The sequence below is a fragment of the Rattus norvegicus genome, chromosome 2 (genome assembly GCF_021556685.1).
Source record: "Rattus norvegicus strain SHRSP/BbbUtx chromosome 2, alternate assembly SHRSP_T2T, whole genome shotgun sequence".
NCBI classification, from domain to species: domain Eukaryota; kingdom Metazoa; phylum Chordata; class Mammalia; order Rodentia; family Muridae; genus Rattus; species Rattus norvegicus.
In genome coordinates, this window is record NC_141535.1 from 86,506,311 (window position 1) to 86,529,727 (window position 23,417).

General features: G+C 40.2%; 2 protein-coding genes across 2 annotated transcripts; both read left to right on the forward strand.

Moving 5' to 3' along the window:
• The first annotated feature begins 1,021 nt into the window (after nt 1-1,021).
• Nucleotides 1,022-20,978, forward strand: Znf431l13 (zinc finger protein 431 like 13). Its single transcript, XM_087640108.1, has 4 exons — nt 1,022-1,111; nt 19,938-20,064; nt 20,257-20,317; nt 20,859-20,978. The coding sequence occupies exons 1-4, from the start codon at nt 1,109-1,111 to the stop codon at nt 20,908-20,910; spliced, it is 243 nt and encodes an 80-aa protein (XP_087496234.1). The 5' UTR covers nt 1,022-1,108; the 3' UTR covers nt 20,911-20,978.
• Nucleotides 20,979-21,345: 367 nt separating this feature from the next.
• On the forward strand, nt 21,346-23,187 carry LOC148006664 (uncharacterized). The gene is given in 1 exon segment (XM_087640099.1): nt 21,346-23,187. A coding segment is annotated over 1 exon segment (1,665 nt). The 5' UTR covers nt 21,346-21,443; the 3' UTR covers nt 23,109-23,187.
• The last annotated feature ends 230 nt before the right edge of the window (nt 23,188-23,417 follow it).

Below are 23,417 nucleotides of genomic sequence, written 5' to 3' on the forward strand. Positions count from 1 at the left end.
ACATTTTCTTGGGCTGGCAAGGTAATTGACTTGCTTTTGGGCCTACTTCTTTGGCATCGTGTTGTACATTAATGAAAAGCTGAGACATCCAGCTTCTAAACTGAACTACTGGATTCTTCTACTTTCATTTGGAAGGCAACTCTTGTTGCACTAGCTGGACTACACCCTGTCAGCCACTCTACTAAACTTACTTTGTACAAAGAGATTCATTTTATTAGCTCTATTCATCTAGAGAAACTTTGACTAATACAACTCTATTTTTTCACGTCAACACTAAGAATGCTGCCTAAGAATAATGTCAATAAAAGACACTCTCTGAGTATTCAAGTTACCGAGGAGTGAATACTTGCCATTAGGATTCCTTTATCCAGAGATTGAACTGAATTTTACGAAGAAAAGTCGTAAAACAAAAACAAAAACAAAAACGAAAACAAAAAACAAACAAACAAACAAACAAACAAACCGAAGAAAAGTCGTATAGGATTGGAACCACCATCCATCACTCTGGTGGGAGAAAGAACTTATCACTGTTTGTGAATTAGTTGCTGCTTTCTGTCAGGATTGTCTGAAGTACCCTTGCCTACCAGGTTACAAGTAGGTGCAGATCACCTGATCTCTGCATGAGGGTACAGAACAAGTATTTTGTTTCTTGAATTCTCTCCTCAATTGTGCATTCTCTGACCTGTGAGGCAGGAGAATCTCTCCGCTGCAAATCTCAGCAGATTCCGAATGGTCAATGCCTGGCGGCCGAAACCAGCTCAAGGAAACAACATCCTGTGTTCCTAGAGTATACTCCCAACACTAAGGGAAGGCACTCTTTTTTTTTTTTTTTTTTCGGAGCTGGGGACGGAACCCAGGGCCTTGCGCTTCCTAGGCAAGCGCTTCCTAGGCAAGCGCTCTACCACTGAGCTAAATCCCCAACCCCAAGGGAAGGCACTCTTGTCACTCAGTCCTACCAGCCAATCAGGACTTCCAGGTGGACCGCCAGTCAGTAAGGGAGGCAGGCTCTTCCGGGTGACTTGCTTCCTGCTTGGTTGGAAAGCTGAGTAGTTTATGGCTTTCTGTGGTACTTCTGAGAGCTGTGGTGCATTCACGTTGAGGGGGTGAAATGGTGAGCAAAGGGCCGCGGTCTTGGGAGGAGTGGGTTGCTGAGCCTCGGGAGCATTTTGTGTTGTAGGCCCTCCTCGGTGCAGAGGGGAGCTAGTGGCTCCTTGGGAGTTCTTTTGTGGCATTTGCAATTCCTTAGCCTGTGTATTGGCCACTATGTAACATCACTCTGCGTGGTGTACTTGCACAGAGCGTTTGGAACAAGGGCTATTTGTAGAAGAATCATCATTGTGGCCAGCTTCACCATGCTTTTTGTGCTTCAGAGGATGGCTGGTGGCTAAACTTAGAAAATCCTTGTTTCTCTACCATCTGTAGAATTTCTCCATTTTGGAGTAAGATCCTTTGGACTTAATGTGCTGGTGGTAATAAATGGAATCTCATGTGTTGGGTTGCACATGAGGAAGGTGTAATGTAAAAGAGTAGAATTGATGTAAAGGATTTGCCTATGGTTAGGAGATACTAAGTCACACGAAGTAGAATTTAGCTAATCGAGGGCTACATCTACAATAGCCTCAAAATTCATAGTATGTTAACCTGATAGGATACACATATTTGTTCATTAGTATTGTCTAGAACTTTGGCTTCATACCATAAGAAATGAGATGACTCTACCAAGTCCCATAATGAATGTCCAGTGTCTCAGAAGCTGCTCAAAGGGATATTAATGGGTATACAACTAACATTAAGGCCTAATGGGCCATAAAGTTCCAATTTTTGTCTTGAGAAGATCATAGTTCTGTCAGATGGGTAATAAGAACTCAGGAGACAGGTACAAAAGGGGAAAAATATGTTTGGGTTGAGGGCTTGCCTGATCAAGCAAGAGCTTGCCCTGAAGTCCTCACATAAATACAAGGAACATAGCATAGCTCCTTCTCAACCCAGGAAAGTGCTTGGAAGAGCCAGTAACAGCCTGGAGCTACGCCTTGGGAGTGTTCTTTATGACTCTGAAGTATAGAAAATAAATGAATCTTCTTCTCCAAAACCAAGGATATGTTTGAGAAAGTTGGTTATGGTCTGAGGCCTGAGCATTTGGAGAGGAGTTTGTTCTGATCCTGAGAACACAGCACTTCCCAGCACACAGGACTCTCTCTAGTTATCAGTTCCAATATAACTGTGGCCTTGGCAAATATTGTTGTTGATATACCTTGTGATCCCCTTTTGCAGCATTGTTTGTTTAACCTCCTTTTGTGTTTATATCATTATATTATGGTTTCTGCTGTTTTAATAGAAGTCCCCCATTTCTTTCCACTGTTCCCCAGGAAGTAATATACAAGATGTTAGTCTTCTTAAGAATCTTGCTTGACTTAGATATAGGTAGTGTAAAACTTCCTGATCCCAGCTTTTCTTTCTTTCCTTCTAAGTTCTCATCTCCTGGCACTGAACCCTGTCACTGAAAACTGATTTGCTGTTCCAGAACACTGGTATACTAAATGAATCCCATGGAAATATCTTTGCTGTATCCATCTTTTGTAGGCTGAGTTTTCTTTTAGCACTACCCAGAACTGGATGCATGCTCTTCTTCAAGAATTTTTTTTTCTTGATTAATGTCTTAAGTTCATTAAGTTCTTTTTCTATAAGAAGGCATATCAATTCTAGAACAGGTGTACCTCCAACCTTATAAAAATATTTCTGAGGTTATCTCTCTTAATGTTGCTTCAGGGGATCTTGGTCTTAGTCTGTAGCTCTACTGGACAATCACATTTTTGTCTACTTGATTAAAATTTAAATTGCTAACTTCTTAAAGGGCTATACCATCATAGAGTTTGAAAATTACAAATTTGGTTCAGGTAGTTAACTGCCAATTGCAGTAACAGGAAAAAGATTTGTTTGTGGTCATGGCCTGTGTTTGCAGACCAGAATAGTAGGAACAGATAATTGGGTGCACTGCAGAGGGAAATAGGATAGGCTATAGCTAGATCACAGACTCAGGTTTAAGACAGTGAGCTGCAGGGGCCACCATTATGAACATTGACACAAGGTGAGTGATTTGTAATTTCCTAACGTATTAATTCATGCCGTGTTAATGAAGACAGACCAGATTTATAGGTATAAGATTTGCAGAGGTTAGCTTGAGCCAATGAATATTGAATTTCCAATTATAGAAATCTTCTATGAAGTCATGTACAATCCTGGTTGACAGAGTTAATTCACTTCAGAAGATTGAGACACAGGCTAACTCATTGGCTGTACCTGTGGGTGTCAGGTTTCATATTATAGCAGCTAACACTGTGCAGAGGGGCTAGATCAATTGGTATCTTTTAATGACATTCTGTCTACTAAGGAAGCACCTCCACTTATTCCAAGACAGTATATCTAAGTGGCTTGTTTAAAATTATTTTTACCTTTTAAAAACATCACTTATTGCTATCATGTTTTAAACTTTCTCTTCTTAAAGTGCACCACTGCTCTAATCTCCCTTTGTTTCTAGTCTCCAATGTTTCTTGGTCATGAAAACTGTTATTTCATTTCCAGTTATTTCTGTATACATCAGTGCCTCTCACAATAGAGGTGTGTCTCACATTATGCAATTGCAAATTGTCTTGAACACCTAACTTGTTTCTGCTTTCTAGTGCTGGGAAGACAGTGCTTTATCTCCCTTTTTGCTGAGGTTTGACTTTTCAATGAGAAGCAAAAGCTACCAGTGAGTCAGTGTCCTTTGACCTCTGAGGCTTTTACTTGGGAACTACAAATGAAGAGGACATGTGTTAAGAACTGTGTTCAGAGACCAAATTTAAAATTGATGTATTCACAAGAAGGGTTCTCATATTTTAGAAGAGTAATAGCAAGTACTCTGGGAGACTAGAATAGTTTATACTAAAATACAAATTTTCCAGAAAGGATAAGACTAGGAAGGTCTGTGTTGTCAAAGTCATTTAATCTCTACTCATTCATTTGAGGAGTTGCTACTTGACCCTTGCTAATGAAAGATTCTGACATGGCCTACAAATCAGAAATACCAATGGAAGGTAGCTTTTGTGTTCCTTTCAGGATTTTCCTCTGGTGCTGCTGTAGAGAATTGCACAGGCAAATTCCATCCACACAATGGTGAGTCTGGGAGTTAATGTCTCCTGATCATGGGGAGCAGTCTAACTGGGCTCTCAGAGCTTCTGACTTGGGGATGGACTGTTAATCAGACTGGTTCTGTTGGTCCATGTACCAACCTGGGCAGTCGCCCTTGGCCTCTGAGCTTCCTTGATGCATTCCCTGTGAGAATAAAGCTCTACAGACCAGCTATGGTATGATGTGGTGCTTATACTGTCACTATATGGTGTGCATACACAGGTATTGTTTTTTATGTTTGGTGAGAAAATAATGGAACTGAAGGTCTGGTGTGTAGAAGTTCTGAACATTTCATTCTACTTCCTGGTTTATCCCATAAATTTTACTAAGTGGTAAGACCTGATAGGAAAATCATCATGAAGATCAATTTTCAGAAATAATTGGTTAGAATCTTAGGGCAAGAGAGATGGAGTAGTCATTAAGAGCACTTGATGCTCGTCCAGAAGACCACTATTCAGTTTCCAAGAAACATATGTGGCTCCAACTGCTTTTAATTCCACCTCCAGAAGATCTGATAATCTACTCTTACTTGATGTACATATACAAGTCTGTGAGCACTGGCACGTAACACATAAACACACAAATGCACACATAATAACAACACAGAGACATACACAGATATGTAAAAACAACATTTAAATGCTTGATGGTAATCTGTATCTTTAAGCCTAGAACTCTCTAGATTAAGTGGCAGGTGGTTCGTTGAGTTCAAGACCATACTGGTCTAGAAAATGAGTTCGAGGACAGTCCAGGTTACATAGAGGCACCTTATTTTTGAAAAATAAATAAAGCAATAAAAATTAAAATAAAAATGTTCCTAATTTTCCATGATTCGGGGATATTTAATTCTAGGGAAAAAGAAGTTTCTGAGCTGTAGAGGTTTCTCAGGTGTGCATGGGGTTGAGTGATAAGGCTGATGCCACATCTTGTAATATAGATTATGTAGCAGTAAACAGACATAAAATTATTCTTACATGCTGTTTTATGTTTAGAATTTAGTGGATTTGTGTTTACCTGTGACCCTAAGGGTCTACAGGTGATATCAGACCTTTCTGATTCATTTCTAAGAACTCTAGAGCATGGGACTCTCTGGAAGAAATATCAATAGCTGGTAGATCAAAAAGACAGAAGGTTAGGAGTCAGTTTGAGTTAATTTTGTGAGAGTTATGAAGCCTGTCTATAATTTACTTTTTCTTTATTCCTATGAAAAGCATTCCTATTCCCCTCTCCTTTCAACCCCTCACCTCCTCTCTCCCCTATGTCAACTGTTCCTACATGTCACTTCAGAATAGGGCCAGCCTCCTAGTGATATCAACGGAACAGTGCATAACAGGGTGTCATAAAACTAGGCATAAACCTTTATATCAAGATTGGACAAGTTAACTCATTAGGTTCCAGAGCAGGAAAAAGAGCCAAAGACACCAGTTAGGCACTGTTAGTATTTTCCCAAAACATCCAAGCCTATCATTCACAGCCTATATGCAGAGGGCTTAGTGCAAATCCATGCAGGATCCATGATTGTTACTTCCCTTCCGGTGCCCATAGGAGCCCTATTTCATTGCTTCAGTGGGCCTTGTTCTCATGGTGTCCTTGAACATCTGGCTCCAACAATCCTTCCTTGTCCAATTTCTTAGGATGCCTCAAGCTCCCCTAAATTTTGGGCATGGTTATCTGCATGTGTTCCCAGGAGCAGTTGAAGGGAGCCTCTGTGATGAGTATTGGGCTATGCATTATCTAAGAGTTTTTCCAGAATAACTTTTTTTTTTTTTTGGGTCCATCCTACAATGGTTCAACCCTAGGTTTCTGAGTCATCCATTGTTTGCTTATTGGCCAAAATGACTACGTCAGGGATGGGATCCTTCTTTTGGCTTGGACTTAGTTTAGGCCACACCCACAAGCTCTAGGTCACCACTGCCCTGAATATCTTGCAGGGTAGACAGGGTCAAAAGTCTTTTGTCTAGGATGGTTTCCCAGTTTCACCACTGGAGACTAGACTGGTTACTCAAGATGATCTGTTCTGGCTCCAGATCCTGTGCATAAGCCTCCTATCCCCTCTGCCTTCCCTTATTCTATACTGGTGTTCCCCTCCCCATCCACTCAATCTTACCACCCCTACCTCCAACATTCCTTTACACTGGTGGTCCAACCTTGGCAGTACCAAGGGCTTCTCCTTCCATTGGTGCCCAACAAGGCCATCCTCTGCTACATATGTAGTTGGAGCCATGGGTGAGTCCATGTATAGTCTTTGGGTAGTGGTTTAGTTGCTGGAAGCTATGGTTGGTTGGCATTGTTGTTCTTATGGGGTTGCAAGCCCCTTCAGCTCTTTCAATCCTTCCTCTAATTCCTGTAACGGGGGTCCAGTTCTCAGTTCAGTGGTTTGCTGCTAGCATTTGCCTCTGTATTTGACATGCTCTGTCTGTGTCTCTCAGGAGACATCTATATCTGATTCCGGTCAGCCTGCACTTCTTAGATTCATCATTCTTATTTAATTTTGGTGGCTCTCTATATATGGGCCACATGTGGAGCAGGCTCTGAATGACTGTTCCTTCAGTTTCAACTCCACACTTTGCCTCCATATCCCCTCCTATGAATATTTTTGTTTTCCCTTTTAATGAGGAGTGAGGCATCCACATTTTGGTCATCCTTGTTCTTGAGATTCTTGTGGTCTGTGGATTGTATCTTGGGTAATTCTAGCTTTTGGGCTAATATCCACTTATCAGTGAGTGCATACCATGTGTGTTTTTCTGTGATCGGGTTAACCTCACTCAGGATGATATTTTCTAGTTCAATCCAATTGCTTATGAATTTCATGAAGTCTTTGTTTTTGACAGCTGAGTAGTACACCATTGTATAGATGTACCACATTTTTTGTATCCATTTCCTCTATTCTATCTATGTCCTTTCTAGCTTCTCTGTATTATAAATAAGTCTGCTATGAAAATAGTGAAGCATATGTCTTTGTTGTATGTTGAAGCATCTTTTGGTTATATGCTCAGGAGAGGTATAGCTTGGTTCTCAGGTAGTTCAATGTCCAATTTTCCGAGGAACCTCCAGACTGATATCCAGAGTGGTTTGCAATCCCACCAACAATGGAGGGGTGTCCTTCTTTCTCCACATCCTCACCAGCATCTGTTGTCACCTGAGTTTTTTTTAATCACAGCTGCGCCTGACTGCTCCTAGGTCCCTTTGCCCAGAGGTAACAGATGGCACTAGGCTCTTTCCTGTTGTGTAGAGAGTGTGAGCAGAGAGTAGTCTCCTCTGAGTTGAAAGGAGTATCTGCACTTTTGAGGGTCCAGCTCTCTCCTCCATGGGATTTGGGTGCAGGGAGCTGTGTGACTGGTTCAGTTCAGTTCTGGGCACAGACCAGAACCTGCAGGTTCCTGCCCCTGACTGTTTCTATATTCTTCTATCCAGAGGCACTAATGCAATTTCATCTTGGGCCAGGGATGTGGGCAAAGGCGGGTAGACGTGGTGGTCAGTACTGCACTCTCAAGATTGTCTGCACTTCTGGGTGTTTAGCTCTCTCCCCCACTGATACTTTTCTTTATTGTAAGAGAAAGAGGTACTTTCAGCTGTGAAAAATTTTTGTTTAATGTTGAAACATCAGCATGCTCTAACAAATCTGTTCAATTTTGATGGAGCAGCTCTCTTTGCACAACACATTTTCTATTATTGCCAATGGAGAAAGGTGGAGTGCACAGTATAAATGCTAACAAGTGATTTCTTTCATCTTGTTCTTGACTATAACACTGGAGTTTTCACAAAAGGTATGGTGTTCTACTTGTTGGTATCTCTCTGTTTCTTCTTTCATCAGTGTTGTTACCTATGTTGTGATTTTATCAATTACACATCAATTTGTATTGTCCCTTCCCCCTCTGGAAAATCATAGGCCTTCACCTATATTTGTATTTTGAAAATTTATTGTATTATCTAATGACATTCTTCAGTTTTTGCTTGGCCACATCCATGAAGAGTTTTAGTTTTTGGTCTTTGCAGATCTCTTTTCATGTGTTGACATATCTGTGTTTTCCAGCTGTTTTCTTGTTGGGTATTTGATACTTAAGTGATTGATATAGGTACCATATTGGTCTTGACTGTTTAAAACCTTTTAAAGTATATTATTCTCTCTTTGTCCTAGTTAGCTTTGGCTATCATTATGGCATAACCTAGAGTCAGCTCACGGAGAATCAATTGTGGGCATGCCCGCAGGAGAATGGCTTGTTTCTATGTCTTTGAGCCATGTTGCTGATTGATGATTGATATAGGATGGGTCTTCTACTTTGGGTAGCAGTATCCCTAAGCAAGTGTGCCTGGGGTGGATAAGACTATGTGACTAATAAACAATGAACAGTAAACAATGTTTCTGTTTAACTTAGGATTTACTGCTGTGAATCAACACCATGACCAAGGCAACTCTTTTAATGTCAGCATCTAATTGAGCCAGGACTAGAGGTTCAAATGTTCAGTCCATTATTGTCAAGGTGTAATCTGGTAGCATCCAGGCAGGCATGATGCAGGAGGAGACTAGTTCTACATTTTCATCTGAATGCAGCTAGAAGACTGGCTTCCAGACAGTTAAGACAAGGGTCTTAAAGCCCATGCCTACATTTACATACCTACTCCAACAAGACCACACCTTCTAATAGTGCCACTTCCTGGATCAAACACATGAACACCATCACAGTTTCCCTCTTTGTTTTTTTCTTTGATTTCTTCCATGAATTTGTATCCTAAGCTTCCACAGTGGTGGATTGTGGTCTGACAGTGTCAGAGAAACAATCTATTCATTAACTTAGATGCTTTTAGGTAAAGATTTAATCACAATAGCAGAAGTATATTAAAACAGAAAAAGATATCATAAATGATTTTCCTGCTGGGAAGATCATATGGTCTTTGGAGGAGTGTAGAAGATATCAGAACTTTATATGGCAAAATCCATCAGGACCTGTATACAGAGCTTAATCAGTTAATCTGTAAGGCCAAGAAATTGCTGAGCATTGTGCATTCAGGGGAGGGTGAGCTTACAAGATTTCAATGGGAAATTGACCCTATGAAATATTCAGCTAGAGGTCTTTTGTGTGATTTTTTTCTCCATCTTTATTATCTTATTTACATTTCAATTGTTATTCCCTTTCCCGGTTTCCAGCCAACATCCCTCTAAGCCTCCCCCTCCCCTGCTACATGGGTGTTCCCCTCCCCATCCTCCCCCCATTACCGCGCACATGGTATTGGTACAGAGACAGACAGATAGACCAGTGGAATAGAATTGAAGACCAAGAAATGAACCTACACACCTATGGTCACTTGATTTTTGACAAAGGAGCCAAAACCATCCAATGGAAAAATGATAGCATTTTCAGCAAATGGAGCTGGTTCAACTGGAGGTCAGCATGTAGAAGAATGCAGATCGATCCATGCTTATCACCCTGTATAAAGAAAGATTAAGTCCAAGTGGATCGAGGACCTCCACATCAAACCAGATACACTCAAACTAATAGAAGAAAAAATAGGGAAGCATCTCGAACACGTGGGTACTGGAGAAAATTTCCTGAACAAAAAACCAAGGGCTTATGCTGTAAGATCAAGAATTGACATATGGGATCTCATAAAACTGCAAAGCTCTGTAAGGGAAAGGACACTGTGGTTAGGACAAAACGACAACCAACAGACTGGGAAAGATCTTTACCAATCCTACAACAGATAGAGGGCTTATATCCAAAATATACAAAGAACTCAAGAAGTTAGACTGCAGTGAGACAAATAACCCTATTAAGAGATGGGGTTCGGAGCTAAACAAAGAATTCACAGCTGAGGAATGTCAAAAGGCTGAGAAACACCTAAAGAAATGTTCAACATCTTTAGTCATAAGGGAAATGGAAATGAAAACAAGACTGAGATTTCACCTCACACCAGTCAGAATGGCTAAGATCAAAAACTCGGGTGACAACAAATGGTGGTGAGGATGTGGAGAAAGAAGAACATTCCTCTATTGTTGGTGGGATTGCAGACTGGTACAACCATTCTGGAAATCAGTCTGGAGGTTCCTCAGAACATTGGACATTGAACTACCTGAGGACCCAGCTGTACCTCTCTTGGGCATATATCCAAAAGATGCCCCAACGTAAAACAAAGACACGTGCTCCACTATGTTCATAGCAGCCTTATTTATAATAGCCAGAAGCTGGAAAGAACCCAGATGCCCTTCAACAGAGGAATGGATACAGAAAATGTGGTACATCTGCACAATGGAATATTACTCAGCTATCAAACAATGACTTTCCGAAATTCATAGGCAAATGGATGGAACTGGAAAATATCATCCTGAGTGAGGTAACCCAATCACAGAAAAACACATGGTATGCACTCGTTGATAAGTGGCTATTAGCCCAAATGCTTGAATTACCCTAGATGCACAGAACACATGAAAATCAAGAAGGATGACCAAAATGCGAGTGCTTCACTCCTTTAAAAGGGGCACGAGAATACCCTTGGGAGGGAATAGGGAGGCAAAGTTTAGAGCAGTGGCAGAAGGAACAGCTATTAGAGCCTACCCCACATGTGGCCCATACATATACAGCCACCAAACTAGATAAGATAGATGAAGCAAAGAAGTGCAGGCCTACAGGAACCGGAAGTATATCTCTCCTGAGAGACACAGCCAGAATACAGCAAATACAGAGGTGAATGCCAGCAGCAAAGCACTGAACTGAGAACAGGACCTCTGTTGAAGGAATCAGAGAAAGGACTGAAAGAAGTTAAAGGCTCTTGAGACCCCATATGAACAACAATGCCAACCTACCAGAGCTTCCAGGGACTAAGCCACTACCCAAAGACTATAACATGGACTGACCCTGGACTCCAACTACATGTGTAGCAATGAATAGCCTAGGAAGAGCACCAGTGGAAGGGGAAGCACTTGGTCCTCCCAAGACTGAACCCCCTTTGAATGTGATTGTTGTGGGGAGGGCGGTGATGTGGGGAGGATGGGAAGGGGAACACCCATATAGAAGGGGAAGGGGAGAGGTGAGGGGGATGTTGGCCCGGAAACTGGGAAGGAGAATAACAAAGTGTAAATAAGAAATATTCAAGTTAATCAACATGAAAAAATGAAATGTAAATAAGAAATACCCGAGTTAATAAAGATGAAAAAAAAAAAAAAAAAAAGAATGGCTACTCCAGCTTGCTTCCTCAGACAATTTGCTTGTGAAGTTATTTTCCAGCCTTTCGCTCTGAGGTAGTGTCTGTCTTTGTCTCTAAGGTGTGTTTCCTGTAGGTAGGAAAATGTTGGGTCCTCGTGCTTATCTAGTTTGTTAATTTGTGTCTTTTTATTGGGGGAATTGAGCCTATTGATGTTGAGAGATATTAAGGAATAGTGATCGTTGCTTCCTGTTATATTCGTGTTTGGATATGAGATTATGTTTGTGTTTGTCTTCTTTTTGGTTTTTTTGCAAAACGTTTAGTTTCTTGCTTTGTCTAGGGTGTAGCTTGCCTCCTTGTGTTGGGTTTGCCATTCATTATCCTTTGTAGGGCTGAATTTGTAAAACGATATTGTGTAAATTTGGTTTTGTCATGGAATATCCTGGTTCCTCCATGTATGTTAATTGAGAGTCTTGCTGGATACAGTAACCTGGGCTGGCATTTGTGTTCTCTTTGGGTGTATATGACATCTGTCCAGTATCTTCTGGCTTTCATAGCCACTGGTGAGAAGTCTGGTGTAAGTGTGATATGTCTGCCTCATATGTTGCTTGACCTTTTTCCCTTACTGCTTTTAATATTTTTTCTTTATTTTGTGCATTTGTTGTTTTGATTATTATGTGATGGGAGGAGTTTCTTTTCTGGTCCAATCTATTTAGAGTTCTGTAGACTTTTTGTATGTTTATGGGAATCTCTTTCTTTAGGTTAGGGAAGTTTTTTCCTATGATTTTGTTGAAGATACTTACTGATACTTTGAGATGGGAGTCTTCACTCTCTTCTATACCTATTATCCTTAGGTTTGATCTTCTCATTGTGTCCTGGATTTCCTATATGTTTTGGACCAGTAGCTTTTACCATTTTACATTATCTGTGACAGTTGTGTCAATGATTTCTTTTTTTTTTTTTGTTTTTTTTTTTGTTTTTTTTTTTTATTAACGAGTATTTCTTATATACATTTCAAGTGTTATTCCCTTTCCCGGTTTCCGGGCAAACATCCCCCTCCCCCCTCCCCTTCCTTATGGGTGTCCCCCTCCCAACCCTCCCCCCATTGCCGCCCTCCCCCCATAGTCTAGTTCACTGGGGGTTCAGTCTTAGCAGGACCCAGGGCTTCCCCTTCCACTGGTGCTCTTACTAGGATATTCATTGCTACCTATGGGGTCAGAGTCCAGGGTCAGTCCATGTATAGTATTTAGGTAGTGGCTTAGTCCCTGGAAGCTCTGGTTGCTTGACATTGTTGTACTTTGGGGTCTCGAGCCCCTTCAAGCTCTTCCAGTTCTTTCTCTGATTCCTTCAACGGGGGACCTATTCTCAGTTCAGTGGTTTGCTGCTGGCATTCGCCTCTGTATTTGCTGTATTCTGGCTGTGTCTCTCAGGAGCGATCTACATCCGGCTCCTGTCGGTCTGCACTTCTTTGCTTCATCTATCTTGTCCAATTGGGTGGCTGTATATGTATGGGCCACCTGTGGGGCAGGCTCTGAATGGGTGTTCCTTCAGTCTCTGTTTTAATCTTTGCCTCTCCCTTCCCAGCCAAGGGTATTCTTTTTCCTCATTTAAAGAAGGAGTGAAGCATTCACATTTTGATCATCCGTCTTGAGTTTCGTTTGTTCTAGGGATCTAGGGTAATTCAAGCATTTGGGCTAATAGCCACTTATCAATGAGTGCATACCATGTATGTCTTTCTGTGATTGGGTTAGCTCACTCAGGATGATATTTTCCAGTTCCAACCATTTGCCTACGAATTTCATAAACTCGTTGTTTTTGATAGCTGAGTAATATTCCATTGTGTAGATGTACCACATTTTCTGTATCCATTCCTCTGTTGAAGGGCATCTGGGTTCTTTCCATTTTCTGGCTATTATAAATAAGGCTGCGATGAACATAGTGGAGCACGTGTCTCTTTTATATGTTGAGGCATCTTTTGGGTATATGCCCAAGAGAGGTATAGCTGGATCCTCAGGCAGTTCAATGTCCAATTTTCTGAGGAACCTCCAGACTGATTTCCAGAATGGTTTTACCAGTCTGCAATCCCACCAACAATGGAGGAGTGTTCCTCTTTCTCCACATCCTCGCCAGCATCTGCTGTCACCTGAGTTTTTGATCTTAGCCATTCTCACTGGTGTGAGGTGAAATCTCAGGGTTGTTTTGGTTTGCATTTCCCTTATGACTAAAGATGTTGAACATTTCTTTAGGTGTTTCTCAGCCATTCGGCATTCCTCAGCTGTGAATTCTTTGTTTAGCTCTGAACCCCATTTTTTAATAGGGTTATTTGTTTCCCTGCGGTCTAACTTCTTGAGTTCTTTGTATATTTTGGCTATAAGGCCTCTATCTGTTGTAGGATTGGTAAAGATCTTTTCCCAATCTGCTGGTTGGCGTTTTGTCCTAACCACAGTGTCCTTTGCCTTACAGAAGCTTTGCAGTTTTATGAGATCCCATTTGTCGATTCTTGATCTTAGAGCATAAGCCGTTGGTGTTTTGTTCAGGAAATTTTTTCCAGTGCCCATGTGTTCCAGATGCTTCCCTAGTTCTTCTTCTATTAGTTTGAGTGTGTCTGGTTTGATGTGGAGGTCCTTGATCCACTTGGTACAGGGTGATAAGCATGGATCGATCTGCATTCTTCTACATGTTGCCCTCCAGTTGAACCAGCACCATTTGCTGAAAATGCTATCTTTTTTCCATTGGATGGTTTTGGCTCCTTTGTCAAAAATCAAGTGACCATAGGTGTGTGGGTTCATTTCTGGGTCTTCAATTCTATTCCATTGGTCTATCTGTCTGTCTCTGTACCAATACCATGCAGTTTTTATCACTATTGCTCTGTAATACTGCTTGAGTTCAGGGATAGTGATTCCCCCTGAAGTCCTTTTATTGTTGAGGATAGCTTTAGCTATCCTGGGTTTTTTGTTATTCCAGATGAATTTGCAAATTGTTCTGTCTAACTCTTTGAAGAATTGGATTGGTATTTTGATGGGGATTGCATTGAATCTGTAGATTGCTTTTGGTAAAATGGCCATTTTTACTATATTAATCCTGCCAATCCATGAGCATGGGAGATCTTTCCATCTTCTGAGGTCTTCTTCAATTTCTTTCCTCAGTGTCTTGAAGTTCTTATTGTACAGATCTTTTACTTGCTTGGTTAAAGTCACACCGAGGTACTTTATATTATTTGGGTCTATTATGAAGGGTGTCGTTTCCCTAATTTCTTTCTCGGCTTGTTTCTCTTTTGTATAGAGGAAGGCAACTGATTTATTTGAGTTAATTTTATACCCAGCCACTTTGCTGAAGTTGTTTATCAGCTTTAGGAGTTCTCTGGTGGAACTTTTGGGATCACTTAAATATACTATCATGTCATCTGCAAATAGTGATATTTTGACCTCTTCTTTTCCGATCTGTATCCCCTTGACCTCCTTTTGTTGTCTGATTGCTCTGGCTAGAACTTCAAGAACTATATTGAATAAGTAGGGAGAGAGTGGGCAGCCTTGTCTAGTCCCTGATTTTAGTGGGATTGCTTCAAGTTTCTCTCCATTTAGTTTAATGTTAGCAACTGGTTTGCTGTATATGGCTTTTACTATGTTTAGGTATGGGCCTTGAATTCCTATTCTTTCCAGGACTTTTATCATGAAGGGGTGTTGACTTTTGTCAAATGCTTTCTCAGCATCTAATGAAATGATCATGTGGTTCTGTTCTTTCAGTTTGTTTATATAATGGATCACGTTGATGGTTTTCCGTATATTAAACCATCCCTGCATGCCTGGGATGAAGCCTACTTGATCATGGTGGATGATTGTTTTGATGTGCTCTTGAATTCGGTTTACCAGAATTTTATTGAGTATTTTTGCGTCGATATTCATAAGGGAAATTGGTCTGAAGTTCTCTTTCTTTGTTGTGTCTTTGTGTGGTTTAGGTATAAGAGTAATTGTGGCTTCGTAGAAGGAATTCGGTAGTGCTCCATCTGTTTCAATTTTGTGGAATAGTTTGGATAATATTGGTATGAGGTCTTCTATGAAGGTTTGATAGAATTCTGCACTAAACCCGTCTGGACCTGGGCTCTTTTTGGTTGGGAGACCTTTAATGACTGCTTCTATTTCCTTAGGAGTTATGGGGTTGTTTAACTGGTTTATCTGTTCCTGATTTAACTTCGATACCTGGTATCTGTCTAGGAAATTGTCCATTTCCTGAAGATTTTCAAGTTTTGTTGAATATAGGTTTTTATAGTAAGATCTGATGATTTTTTGAATTTCCTCTGAATCTGTAGTTATGTCTCCCTTTTCATTTCTGATTTTGTTAATTTGGACGCACTCTCTGTGTCCTCTCGTTAGTCTGGCTAAGGGTTTATCTATCTTGTTGATTTTCACAAAGAACCAACTTTTGGTTCTGTTGATTCTTTCTATGGTCCTTTTTGTTTCTACTTGGTTGATTTCAGCTGTGAGTTTGATTATTTCCTGCCTTCTACTCCTCCTGGGTGTATTTGCTTCTTTTTGTTCTAGAGCTTTTAGGTGTGCTGTCAAGCTGCTGACATATGCTCTTTCCTGTTTCTTTCTGCAGGCACTCAGCGCTATGAGTTTTCCTCTTAGCACAGCTTTCATTGTGTCCCACAAGTTTGGGTATGTTGTATCTTCATTTTCATTAAATTCTAAAAAGTTTTTAATTTCTTTCTTTATTTCTTCCTTGACCAGGTTATCATTGAGTAGAGCATTGTTCAATTTCCACGTATATGTGGGCATTCTTCCCTTATTGTTATTGAAGCCCAGTTTTAGGCCGTGGTGGTCCGATAGCACGCATGGGATTATTTCTATCTTTCTGTACCTGTTGAGGCCCGTTTTTTGACCAATTATATGGTCAATTTTGGAGAAAGTACCATGAGGAGCTGAGAAGAAGGTATATCCTTTTGCTTTAGGATAGAATGTTCTATAAATATCTGTTAAGTCCATTTGGCTCATGACTTCTCTTAGTCTGTCGACATCACTGTTTAATTTCTGTTTCCATGATCTGTCCATTGATGAGAGTGGTGTGTTGAAATCTCCCACTATTATTGTGTGAGGTGCAATGTGTGCTTTGAGCTTTAGTAAGGTTTCTTTTACGTATGTAGGTGCCCTTGTATTTGGGGCATAGATATTTAGGATTGAGAGTTCATCTTGGTGGATTTTTCCTTTGATGAATATGAAGTGTCCTTCCTTATCTTTTTTGATGACTTTTAGTTGGAAATTGATTTTATTTGATATTAGAATGGCTACTCCAGCTTGCTTCTTCTGACCATTTGCTTGGAAAGTTGTTTTCCAGCCTTTCACTCTGAGATAGTGTCTGTCTTTGTCTCTGAGGTGTGTTTCCTGTAGGCAGCAGAATGCAGGGTCCTCGTTGTGTATCCAGTTTGTTAATCTATGTCTTTTTATTGGGGAGTTGAGGCCATTGATATTGAGAGATATTAAGGAATAGTGATTATTGCTTCCCGTTATATTCATATTTGGATGTGAGGTTATGTTTGTGTGCTTTCATTCTCTTTGTTTTGTTGCCAAGACGATTAGTTTCTTGCTTATTCTAGGGTATAGCTTGCCTCCTTATGTTGGGCTTTACCATTTATTATCCTTTGTAGTGCTGGATTTGTAGAAAGATATTGTGTAAATTTGGTTTTGTCATGGAATATCTTGGTTTCTCCATCAATGTTAATTGAGAGTTTTGCTGGATACAGTAACCTGGGCTGGCATTTGTGTTCTCTTAGGGTCTGTATAACATCAGTCCAGGATCTTCTGGCCTTCATAGTTTCTGGCGAGAAGTCTGGTGTGATTCTGATAGGTCTCCCTTTATATGTTACTTGACCTTTTTCCCTTACTGCTTTTAATATTCTTTCCTTATTTTGTGCGTTTGGTGTTTTGACAATTATGTGACGGGAGGTGTTTCTTTTCTGGTCCAATCTATTTGGAGTTCTGTAGGCTTCTTGTATGTCTATGGGTATCTCTTTTTTTAGGTTAGGGAAGTTTTCTTCTATGATTTTGTTGAAGCTATTTACTGGTCCTTTGAGCTGGGAGTCTTCACTCTCTTCTATACCTATTATCCTTAGGTTTGATCTTCTCATTGAGTCCTGGATTTCCTGTATGTTTTGCACCAGTAGCTTTTTCCGCTTTACATTATCTTTGACAGTTGAGTCAATGATTTCTATGGAATCTTCTGCTCCTGAGATTCTCTCTTCCATCTCTTGTATTCTGTTGGTGAAGCTTGTATCTACAGCTCCTTGTCTCTTCTTTTGGTTTTCTATATCCAGGGTTGTTTCCATGTGTTCTTTCTTGATTGCTTCTATTTCCTTTTTTAATTCCTTCAACTGTTGATTGTGTTTTCCTGGAATTCTCTCAGGGATTTTTGTGACTTCTCTCTATGGGCTTCTACTTGTTTATTTATGTTTTCCTGGAATTCTTTCAGGCATTTTTGCGATTCCTCTCTGTAGGCTTCTACTTGTTCTCTAAGGGAGTTCTTCACGTCTTTCTTGGAGTCCTCCAGCATCATGATCAACAATGATTTTGGAACTAGATCTTGCTTTTCTGGTGTGTTTGGATATTCCATGTTTGTTTTGATGGGAGAATTGGGCTCCGATGGTGCCATGTAGTCTTGGTTTCTGTTGCTTGGGTTCCTGCGCTTGCCTCTCGCCATCAGATTATCTCTAGTGTTACTTTGTTCTGCTATTTCTGACAGTGGCTAGACTGTCCTATAAGCCTGTGTGTCAGGAGTGCTGTAGACCTGTTTTCCTCTCTTTCAGTCAGTTATGGGGACAGAGTGTTCTGCTTTCCTGCGTGTGGTTTTTCCTCTCTACAGGTCTTCAGCTGTTCCTGTGGGCATGTGTCTTGAGTTCACCAGGCAGCTTTCTTGCAGCAGAAAAGTTGGTCTTACCTGTGGTCCCAAGGTTCAAGTTCGCTCGTGGGGTGCTACTCACGGGCTCTCTGCAGGGGCAGCAACCAGGAAGACCTGTGCCGCCGTTTCCGGGAGCTTCAGTGCACCAGGGTTCCAGATGGTCTTTGGCTTTTTCCTCTGGCGTCCGAGATGTGTGTGCAGAGAGCAGTCTCTTCTGGTTTCCCAGGCTTGTCTGCCTCTCTGAAGGTTCAGCTCTCCCTCCCACGGGATTTGGGTGCAGAGAACTGTTTATCCGGTCTGTTTCCTTCTGGTTCTGGTGGTGTCTCAGGCACAGGGGTCCTGCCGCTCCTGGGCCCTCCCCCACGGGAGCCCAGAGGCCTTATACAGTTTCCTCTTGGGCCAGGGATGTGGGCAGGGGTGAGCAGTGTTGGTGGTCTCTTCAGCTCTGCAGCCTCAGGAGTGCCCACCTGACCAGGCGGTTGGGTCTCTCTCTCACAGGGTCTCGTGTCAATGATTTCTATGGAATCTTCTGCTCCTGAGATTCTCTCTTCTATCTCTTGCATTGTGTTGGTGATGCTTGTATCTACGACTCCTTGTCTCTTCCTTTGGTTTTCTAGATCCAGGGTTGTCTCCCTTTTTGCTTTCTTTATTGTTTCTATTTCCATTTTAAATTCCTTCACCTGTTTGATTGTGTTTTCCTGTAATTCTTTCAGGGATTTTTTTTTTTTTTTGATTCCTCTCTATAGGCTTCTACTTGTTTATTTATGTTCTCCTGCGTTTCTCTAAGGGAGTTCTTTATGTCTTTCTTTAAGTCCTCCATCATCATGATCAAATGTGATTTAAAATCTAGATCTTGCTTTTCTGGTGTGTTTGGATGCTCAGTGTTTGCTTTGGTGGGAGAATTGTGCTCCGATGATGCCATGTAGTCTTGGTTTCTGTTGCTTGGGTTCCTGCGCTTGCCTCTCTCCATAAAGTTGTCTCTGGTGTTACCTTGTACTGCTATTTCTGACAGTGGTTAGCCCGTCCTATAAGCCTGTGTGTCAGGAGTGCTGTAGACCTGTTTTCCTTTTTTATTTCAGCCTGTAATGGGAACAGAGTATTCTTTTTCAGGCCTGTAGTTTTTTCTGTCTACTGGTCCTCAGCTGTTCCTCTGGGCGTGTGTCCTGAGTCCACCAGGCAGGTCACTTGGAGCAGAAGAGTTGGTCTTATTTCTGGTCTCATGCCTGAAGTTGCTCCTTGGGGACTGCATTTCAGCTCTCCATTTGGGCAGCAACCAGAAGGGCCTGCCCAGCCTTTGCTCGGGTCCCAGTGCACTGGGGGCCCAGATGGCGCTCGTTGTTTTTCTCTATAGTCAGAAATGTAGGCAGAGTGTAGTCTCCTCTGGATTCCCAGGCATATCTGCCCTTCTGAAGGTTTAGTGCTCCCTCCCATGGGATTTGGGTGCAGGCAGCTGTTTGACTGGTCCCTTCAGATCCAGGCGGTGTCTGGACTGCAGGGTTGAGTGCCCCTATTGTTCTGTTCCCAGAGGCCCTATACAGTTTCCTCTTGGGCCAGGGATGTGGGCAAGGGTGGGCAGTAATGGTGGTGTTTCCTACCCTGCAATCTCAGGAGTGCCCACCTGTCTGGGAGGTGAGTTCTTCCTCCCACGGGATTTGGGAGCAGGGAGCTGTGGGTCGGGATCAGTGAGGTTCAGGCTCCCCCTCTGTATTATACTTTCTGTTGTACACATTTATCGTATATTTTAGGATGCTGTGAACTATGATGATGTTCAAATAAATTTCACTGGGGAAGAATGGGCCTTGCTGGATCTTTCTGAGAAGAGGCTGTACAAAGATGTGATGCTGGAGACCTACAGGAACCTCACTGCTATAGGTAAGACTGTGATTTTTTTTTTCAGTTTCTTAAAATATGAGCAAAAGTTTTTTTCTGGGTTAGTGATGTTCTTCTGTAATTTCAATTGTGAAAATGTTACATATTTAAGGTATGTTCTAAGGTTCAATGAGGATAATAACAGTTGTAGAATTTCAAATAATATGTCCTATATTTTCCTGTATTATATTTTAGGATACAAATGGGGAGACTGCAATATGGAAGAACATTGTCAAAGTTCTAGAATATATGAAAGGTAAGTTTAATGAACAAGCAAATACAAATGTGTCTCTGAAGACATTTTCATGTGTCCTGGAAGTTTTAAGGAAAGGCAACAGCCTTAATAAGCACAGGTTTAAGTACACTGTTGATTCCTAATTTATCACAAAACCATCTAATTCAGTGTCAGCTGATCCATGTTTGAAAGGCATTTTCTAAAAATAAGACAAGGAAGCAATGTCTTAGAAGCTTTTAGTCATAGTCCCATGAGAGTTACTTTTAGGACTGCCAATCCGTTTAGTTTGATACCACTCAGGAATCACAGAAGGTGTTCACAAAAAGTAAGTCCCTAAACAACCTAATAAGATTTAGTGTATAGGGAAAATCTTGTTACTTATATACTTTTAGTGATTTACTAATATTTATTCAGATGTCAAGTTTATGAGAGTCAAGAAGGTAGTTGTGAAGGAAATTTAGTACCTATGCTACATCCGTAAGATGAGCAAAAATATTTAAAATGTAGGAATACAGTGTAGAAATGTTATTCTTGCTTTAATATATATTTCTTTTTTCCTCAGAAAACTTAGATCTTTAGCAGTCCTTACTTTCAGGTCTAAAGTTTACAAGTAATGGAGCTTCTAATATCATAGGTAATACATTTACAAACTCACACTGCATGAAAACCCTGTGATTAGAAGGAGTGTAGACATTTTTCTATTTGTCCTTGTTCACTTTTCCAATGTAGTGTGACTCACATGATAGGAAAATGTTATGAAAGCAATGACTGTGTTAAATCTCTGAATTCTTCCATTTCTTTTCAAAGATGTGACAATAATCACATGCGAAAAGAATGGCATAAATGTGAACCATGGACTAATAGCTCTAACCATCACAGATATAAACGAACTCACAAAAGAATATATAATGTCCTGTGAGTGTAAACAAAGGAATTAATCTGATTTCTTTCTAGAATTACGCTAAATGTTAAATGTAAATCAAACAGATGACAAATTCATCAGTGTAATCAAGGTGGTAAAATATTTACATCTGTCAATTAACTTCACAGGCATGAAAGAGATCATCTTCAAGATAAGAATTATGTATATACTCAGTGTGAGAAAGCCTTTACACATCAAAATTATCAAAGACATGGAAGAATTGATATGGGAGAGAAACCATGTGATTATAATCACTGTGGTAAAGCCATTGCATATAAAAATTATCTGCTAACATGTAAAAGAACACACACTGGAAAGAAACCTTATGCATGTAATGAATGTGGCAAAGCCTTTGCACAGCAGTCTCATCTCCAAGTACATAAAAGAACACATACTGGAGGGAAACACTATGAATGTAATGGATGTGGTAAAGCCTTTGCATGTCAGCAATATCTCCGATTACATAAAAGGACACATACAGGAGAGAAACTTTATGAGTGTAATGAATGTGGTAAATCCTTTTCAAGTCAGCAATATCTCCTAATACATAAAGAAACACATGCTAGAGAGGAAACCTATAAATGTAAATGTGGTAAAGCCTGTGCAAGTCATCAAAGTCTCCAGATACATAAAAGAACACATACTGGAGAGAAACCCTATGAATGTAATCAATGTGGTAAAACCTTTGCCCAAAAGTATCATCTCCAAGTACACAAAAGAACACATACGGGAGAGAAACCCTATCAATGTAATGAATGTGATAAAGCCTTTACATCTCAGCAATATTTTCAAATACATAAAAGAATCCATACTGGAGAGAAATGTTATGAATGTAATGAATGTGATAAAGCCTTTGTAAGTCATCAAATACTTCAAATACATAAAAGAACACATACTGGAGAGAAACCCTATGAATGTACTGAATGTGGTAAAGCCTTTGCCCAAAAGTGTCATCTCCAAGTACATAAAAGAACACATACTGGAGAGAAACCCTATCAATGTAATGAATGTGATAAAGCCTTTGCATCTCAGCAATATTTTCAAATACATAAAAGAACCCATACTGGAGAGAAATGTTATGAATGTAATGAATGTGGTAAAGCCTTTGTAAGTCATCAAGTACTTCAAATACATAAAAGAACACATACTGGAGAGAAACCCTATGAATGTAATCAATGTGGTAAAACCTTTGCCCAAAATCATCATCTCCAAGTACATAAAAGAACACATACGAGAGAGAAACCCTATCAATGTAATGAATGTGATAAAGCCTTTTCATCTCATCAATATTTTCAAATACATAAAAGAATCCATACTGGAGAGAAATGTTATGAATGTAATGAATGTGATAAAGCCTTTGTAAGTCATCAAATACTTCAAATACATAAAAGAACACATACTGGAGAGAAACCCTATGAATGTACTGAATGTGGTAAAGCCTTTGCCCAAAAGTGTCATCTCCAAGTACATAAAAGAACACATACTGGAGAGAAACCCTATAACTGTAGTGAATGTGGTAAAACCTTTGCCCGAAAGTATCATCTCCAAGTACATAAAAGAACACATACTAGAGAGAAACCCTGTGAATGTAATGAATGTGATGAAGCCTTTTCAAGTCAGTAATATCTGCAAACACATAAAGGAACACACACTAAAGAGAAACTCTATGAATGTAAGGAATGTGGTAAAGCCTTTGCAAATCATCAAACTCTTCAAATATATAAAGGAACACATACTAGAGCGAAACCCTTTAAATATAAAGCCTTTGCAAGTCATCAGACTCTCAAAGGAAATATAGGAACAGATACTAAAGAGAAACCCTATGAATTTAATGAATGTGGTAAATCCTTTGCACAGTTTCATCTCCAAGTACATAAAAACACATTCTGAAGAGAAACCCTATGAATGTAATGACTGGGGTAAAGTCTTTGCATACCAAACACATCTTGAAAACATGAAAGAACAGATATTGGAGATAGGTAAGATAGTATGCAAGAACCTCTTTCTGAGTTTTATGTTGGGTCCACATATTGAGTTTTAGAACATCCTTGACTATGTAGAGATATTTGTGCTAAGAAAACAAAGCAGTGAAACAAAAAACATATATACACTAAAACAAGAAGCATATATGAGATTCAGCCCATCAAGAAAATTGTGTTAACAATGAAAATATGAAAGTATATAGAAAGTTCATTTACC

Coding starts and splice junctions, on each gene's coding strand:
- Znf431l13 (XM_087640108.1), top strand. Junction 20,065..20,256: donor CAGGAACCTCACTGCTATAG/GTAAGACTGTGA, acceptor ATTATATTTTAG/GATACAAATGGGGAGACTGC. Junction 20,318..20,858: donor AGTTCTAGAATATATGAAAG/GTAAGTTTAATG, acceptor TTTTTTCCTCAG/AAAACTTAGATCTTTAGCAG.